General features: G+C 44.7%; 2 protein-coding genes across 3 annotated transcripts; both read right to left on the bottom strand.

The window, feature by feature from the left end:
* Positions 1 to 3,572: 3,572 nt before the first annotated feature.
* On the bottom strand, positions 3,573 to 4,136 carry RB195_015163 (uncharacterized protein; the record flags this gene model as incomplete). Its single annotated transcript, XM_064205744.1, has 1 exon — positions 3,573 to 4,136. The coding sequence occupies one exon, from the start codon at positions 4,134 to 4,136 to the stop codon at positions 3,573 to 3,575; it is 564 nt and encodes a 187-aa protein (XP_064061625.1).
* A 15-nt stretch (positions 4,137 to 4,151) lies between these two features.
* Positions 4,152 to 6,448, bottom strand: RB195_015162 (uncharacterized protein; the record flags this gene model as incomplete). Of its 2 annotated transcripts, XM_064205743.1 has the most annotated exons (3): positions 4,152 to 4,803; positions 4,898 to 4,978; positions 5,088 to 6,448. In XM_064205743.1, the coding sequence occupies 3 exons, from the start codon at positions 6,446 to 6,448 to the stop codon at positions 4,152 to 4,154; spliced, it is 2,094 nt and encodes a 697-aa protein (XP_064061623.1). The 2 variants fall into 2 exon arrangements, with proteins under 2 accessions (XP_064061623.1, XP_064061624.1); XM_064205742.1 differs by lacking the exons at positions 4,152 to 4,803; positions 4,898 to 4,978 and having other exon boundaries at positions 5,063 to 6,448.
* Positions 6,449 to 6,658: the final 210 nt, after the last annotated feature.

Genomic DNA, 6,658 nt, shown 5'->3' with positions numbered 1-6,658 from the left:
GCCCAGGAATCAATAGGCTCGTGCTAGCTCCGGTACAAGGTCGATAACATGTTGAAATTTTGTGTTGTTTTCCGCTTATGTCACAATATCGTCAGCGTTCTTGAGAACGGTCAAGCAGGATCCCTATGGCGATGATATCGGAAATACACTCATCTACCGTTCTTTCAATGATGTCGTCGACGGCGAAATTGAACAAGATTCGTCCTTCCACTCCCAGTTTTCTTACCCCAGTTAAGACTCCAAATGCTGTAAACTGTATTTTGTAATTTCTAGGGTTCCATCATTCTTCAAATCTTAGTTGGGTCGGAGATGTGAAAAATAGCATTTTCCCATTTCTGTCCTATTTAGGTTGCAGAAAAAATTGCGAGGTCTCAAAAAACATTAGTATGACTATTTTGTACCGCAAACCTGTTGTGTAATAGTTTCGAAAATATTTCTCAGGCTGCTCATCTCAAGAAGTTATTTACCATTATCTAGACCTCACGATGTGCGCAAAAGCTGAGCTTTTTGAGTCATTAATTTTTTTGGAAATAAATCCTTGTTAAAAGATTTGAAAACGATGTAGTATCGAAATATTTACCTTTTGGGTGCACTTCCGAGTTTCCAAATCTTCTACAAAAATTCTAATCTCTAACCTAAAAACCAAAATACAAAGCTCAGCGGAGTTTTGAACCTGCGCTGTCCCATGAAGATAAACCGCTGATTTTTTCTTTTTTCTCCTTCATCGTTCTTCAATGCACTTAGCTCTTTTCTTTCTTGTTGTTTTATGTGCTTCAATCAATTTTTGCAGATATTTTGTAGAATATACTGCGTAAATATACTTCAGCACCAATATTTCAATAACATTTCTGCAAATATGCTTCTTCTACTGTTTGGTGTTTCTTCGTTTCTGTCGCCTACCGAATTTCCAACCTTCCATTTATTCCTCAGCGATTTTTGGACCTTGCGTTCTCGAAACAGGAGATTTCAGTATATAATGCTTGAGTTGGCAGTAACGAAGAACTATAGCAGTAAAGTGGAAGCTATGAAAGAGGTGAAACCGTCTGAAATGGTCTGTTGGTGCTTAGTACCAATCTTTGCTAAGTCGAATTCACCTTTTTTCTATAATTTACTTCTTATTAGACGGACTCCACACAACTTGTAAAAATTGTAGAACAAGATCATTCATAAAGCGTCCTTCAATACAGTGAGAGCAAAATTGACTTTATCTCCTCCTAAAACTAGAAACTTCAAAAGGCCAAATAAGAATATTTTACTGAAAATACTCCCATTTCCGTTAACCTTAACAATAGAAGTCGGTTAGAAAAAAATCAATTTGAAGCATTTTTCGTGACCAGAAGTGAGAAAAATAGACAGTAGTGCTACTTACACTTGTAGCTTTAGTGGGAGGTGTCCTCTCGTCTCAGTCAGTCCGGTGCTGTAGTACTTAATTCCTGGCCTGGATAATCAGATTTTCAGTGGTCGGTTTTGATGCAAGAGTACGTGCATTGTTAGTAGAATCATTCCACTCCTATCTGCAGTCTAACGGGTTTTGTGAGAGGACGTAAAGTCTTCCCAAATGGACAAATAGTATTAATTTGTCATAAGCGTCTCCAAACTGTCTCCCTTGCACCTCCGAAATCACTTGTTTTCAGGCCTTTTGACGGGTTGAATTGCGAGGTACAAAGGGCCTTTTGGTTCACTTACTCGCCTCCTGGGTACGCGTCATGTACCCTTGCGACTAATTGGCTGTTGTCCTTCTAGTGAGGTATATTCCTTAATGTCCAAAATAATATCCAGCATGTTGACTGTGAAAGAGGAGCAGCTAGGTACCGAATTCACTAGTCGCCTGCCGAGATTAGGAGCGCACCCTAAATTTCTGACACAACTGAGAAACTGAAGGAAAGGGAAATGAATTTAATGAAGGAAGTCAAAAGTTTGGTAAATGTCGGATTCTTCTCTCTTCACAAATTCTGTGCGAGTGATGGGGGTTCTTTAAATGTTTCTCAGCTCAGCTGGCTGCTGCATAGTGAGAACACAGCCATATAGGTTTCTGACGAGGGCGTTTTGGACATCTTAACTTCCATCTTCTTTTGTCTGTCCCTCTAGCGTCTTTCCATCTCAAAAAGGCGGAAAGTCAGTCGAACCGTAGCTCCCGTGGTGGGTGAAAAAACTAGTTTTTCCTTCCATTCGGACCTTATATTCATAGAAGAAAAATTTGCACATGTAACAAAGTTGAGATTAATTGTTATCCTCCAAGCTGCATTCTTTCATACAACAGAAGTTCTTCAAAAATTGTGGTTTCTTCTTGTTTATTTGTAGTCCTAATCTTCTCGTTGAGTTTCTTATTGCTTGCCCAGTTTCCTAAGCATCGCCTCTGATTCGTTAGTCTTTCTTAAAGGCATCACCCCACGAATTTGAGGTGGTACGGATTTCATGTGGAGTATTCGTATACGGGATCGTGAATTATGGAGGTGGGTGATTCCGTCCATTTCTTCCTAATTGCCGTGAAAAACGGCAATTAGGAAGGGAAGAAAGTTACGGCTTCGACCTTTCTGGCCCGCTCCAATCGAACTCCTTGTAGAAAATAGTGCGCCGGAACGCTCGAAGCGGTATCTTAGGGGCCGTTTTCTATGACAATTAGGAAGAAATGAACGGAATCACCCTTCTCTTAATTCTCACTCCAGATTCGTGGGATGATGCCTTTAAGAGAAGAACGATGTTCTTCGTGAACTAAAGGTTCGTAAGGATTTTTCCATTAACACGTTTACTATCAACGAACTAATTCCATCATTTACTAAAAGCTAAGAATTCACTTTGTTTATCCTTTCCAGCGGAGATGATAAAAGTGTGAAGGAAAATCTGAAGTGGTGCATCGATGGTAGCCGGTCAGCCTCCTCAGAAGCAAATCTTTACTGACTAGCAGCTGACACTATAGCTTTTTTAGTTACGGTTTCGGAAGCCTTCTCCCTGTCTTATCACATACATCTCAGACTATCCAACAGTCAATCGATTGATCGGTTCTGCGATATTCTTATATTTGAGCAAGTCCAGAGATAATAAGAAGTTTGCATCAATCCATCAATTATGTAACTAGGTCGATAGTAAAACACGAGCTTCATAAATAACCGCCACAATACACAATACTCAAAGGGAATGGAATGAAGCACCTTCCGGTGATGACAAAATGATGACGTTCGCGGCCGACGGATGTCATGGTGTTGGTTCCACTAGTAGATGAAGTCCATTTGTAGCACAACAGCAGCAACAGAAAACTCTGCGCTCTTACATCTCTTTAACTAGGAACTTGCTAGACAAATCCAGTTTTTGTTAGAACTAGTAGGGCAGAGGCGTATCCTATCTTTCAAACGTCATTTTTTTCCAAAGTAGAAGATAACCTAACACCAGGCATTGCTGCAAAAACCATTATCTCGTTATTCGTAGATATTCTTCTCTGTGTTACACAACTGGAGTTATCATCACATACATCATATGTTTAACTATATATTAGTTTAATTATATTCCATGGTTTATTATATATTAATTATATAATACTTAGATACTTACTTAGATACTTAGATGGCCCGTCTTCACTAGACGTGCGGGCCCCAGCATCTCTTCCACTCGTTTCGTTTCCTCGCCATTGTCATCCAAGATGTTCTCAAGACGTTCGTGAGTGACGTTGACGAGGTCCTTGAGCCGTATCCAGCTCTCAGCTGGTCCATCCGTGCAGCGAACACGTCACCCCATCTCGTTGGCGGTCTCCTTCGGGGGCGTTTAGCGTCCCTTGGAATCCACTCTAGAGTTCTTTTAGTCCATCTATCGTCGATTCTTTTCATGATGTGACCGGCCCATCTATGTTTTGCTTCCGATACATATTCCGCTGGGTCGCGAAGACGGGACATTCCTCTTAAGTCGGAGCTACGAAGACCGGCAAGGTGTTGTGTGCGCCGGTTAAACTTCAGGAGACATCTCTCAAGGGCTCTGTGGGTAGCAAATAGCTTCGTAGACGTGGCCGCGGTGTCTGTCGACGTCTCCGCTGCGTAACAGAGCGTTGGAAGGACTGTCGAGTCGAACAGATGGGCACGAAGATCTTGGTCCGTCAGTTGGTCTGTAGCTTCTCTGACGGCTGCGAATGCTGCCCATGCTGCTGTCATTCTTCTATTCAGTTCTTACTTCAAGTCGTTTTCCATGTTCATAGAACGTCCGAGGTATACGTATAACGGAGTTTCCACGATTTGGGAGCCTTCAAGTTGTACTCTTCCGTCCTCGCAGTGGGCGTTCTTCATGAACTGTGTCTTCTTTCTGTTTATTCGTAGTCCTGTTCTCTTCCCTGCTTCGTTCAATTCGTTGAGCATCGTTTCTGCTTCACTGGTACTGCTCGAAAAGAGTACGATGTCGTCCGCAAAACGAAGGTTCGAAAGAAATCTTCCATCAACACGTATGCCCCTTTCTTCCCAGGAAAGTGATTTCATTATCCATTGCAATGCAGCCGTAAACAGCTTTGGCGATATAGTATCGCCTTGTCGTACCCCCTTTCCAATGGGTATGGTGAGAGGGCGGTGGAAAAGCTGTATCCTAGTCGTGCATCGATCGTAGCAATTGGCTAATGTCCTCACATACGACGCGTCCACACCTTGATCGACCAGCGCTGACAGTATTGTATTGTTAAAGGCCTTCTCATAGTCGACGAAGGTTAGAACAAGGGGCAGGCGGTATTCCCGGCAAACCTCTATGAACCTCGACACGGTCTGGATGTGGTCCAAGCAGCTGAACTCCTGGCGGAATCCGGCTTGTTCTTGAGGCTGGGCTTCATCCAGCGTCCTAGATATGCGTGTGAGGATGATCTTGGTGAATACTTTGTATAACACGCTCAGCAAGCATATCGGACGGTAGTTCCGAAGGCCCTTTCGGTCACCTTTCCCATGGATAAGAACGGTTCGCGAGGTCTTCTACTGGTCTGGGATCCTTTCTTTCTGGAGGTAGGATGTCATGTGCGCTGCAAAAATTACACGAAGCGGATGGCCACCAGCCCGAAGAAAGTCTGCTGATATAAAATCAGGTCCGGGGGCTGTGCCAGGTTTCATGCTCTTGATAGCGGCTCGTACCTCCGAAGGGAGAATCTGTGGTGGAGCTTCACCAGTTGGGATGATCGGGTTGACACAGGAGTTGATGAACGGAAAAGGTTCGAGTAGAACTTCTCCGTAATGATTTCCACCTCTCGACGAGAAGACGTGCGAGTCCCGTCTTCGCTCAGCAAGGTTGCTAGCGGAATATTATATTCGCGGAGATCCCTGCGGCACTTCTTTCGACTCGTTCTTCTTTGTGCTGCTTCCAGAATCTTCTTCTGCCTGTACTTCAAAAGATCCTCCTGCAACGCTTTTCTGCAGCTAGTGTTTGCTAATAACCGCCCGATGTGCGATGCATTCGGATCAAACCTCAAAACCTTTCTTCTTTCCAACAATTCCTTGGTGGTCTTCGAAATTCGATCCATGTTTGTCGTGCGCGGCTTCGAGGCACGTTTAGCACAGGCTCGTAATCCTTTGAGCAGCATCTCGTAATCCACGTTTGGGTCCTCCTCGATGTGCCAGTCACCTTGGGACAAGGAGTCCTCGAGAACGCAATCGTCGTAGACGACTTCTTTTCTCCTTCGTTGCCGATAGCTATCAGAACCACTACAAAAGAACGGTACTACTGTGACGTCAAGTAGACACCACCTCCGGTTGTTGAGTATGTGGTCGATCTCCGCACGAGTCGCGGCATTGGGCGATTCCCATGTCCACCGACGATGATCTTTTTTCATGAAAAGAGAGTTCCCATGAAAGGGGCGAGCGGCGGACAACAGCCCGGCGAGACGATTGCCATTTTCATTCCGGTCTCCTAGTCCAAATCTTTCAATCCTGTATTCCTCTTCTGTGGCCTTTCCTAGTTTTGCGTTGAAGTCTCCAACAACAAATTTGTAGAAGGACTTCCCGTTGCGGACTACTTCCTCCAGCTCCTCGTAAAACGCGTCCAATTCGGAATCATCAGCTGCTGATGTTGGTGAATAGCAGTTGGTGATACTGATGGATTTTTGGCGCAGAGGGCGGAGGCGAAGAATGGCCTGACGAGGTGACAGGATCTCGTGAGAATCGACGAGATGGACGACAGATGGATGCGACAAAACAAAACCAACACCGCCTACATTTCGCGACGGAACGTTCTCTCCACGAATGACGAGTGTACCGTCATTCATCTGTCGTACGTCGCTCCTTCTGCACTTGGTCTCCTGCAGAGCAATCACGTGAAATTTGATACGCTCTGCAGCTCCGAGAAGGGCATGCAGGTCAGCGTTCGTGGAAACTGTTCTCGCGTTGTAAATACACAGTCTGAGACAGTCTCCATGGCGAGTCGTGCGTGTTTCGCCTTGATCCAGAATCAATGACGTCCTGAACAACCTGAGATTTGATCGCCTCTCACCGGTGGCCATACCGTCCGACGTCTAAGACGGCAGGGCCCAGTGTGCAGGGTACTGAGGCAGTGAATATGCTGGAGTGACAAAAAGACTTTTAACCAACCTAAGCAGCCATGCCACTTCGAGCTCAGCTTTCACCACAGGTCGTCGCCTAACCTATATGGATCTGGGAACCACCTTGCGACATTTTGCTAAGACGGTGGTGAATCTTAGCAGTGGTTTACT

The sequence above is a fragment of the Necator americanus genome, chromosome V (genome assembly GCF_031761385.1).
Source record: "Necator americanus strain Aroian chromosome V, whole genome shotgun sequence".
Classification (NCBI taxonomy): Eukaryota; Metazoa; Nematoda; class Chromadorea; order Rhabditida; family Ancylostomatidae; genus Necator; species Necator americanus.
Note: the sequence above shows the minus strand (reverse complement) of the source record. Positions and strands in the feature narration are given on the sequence as shown.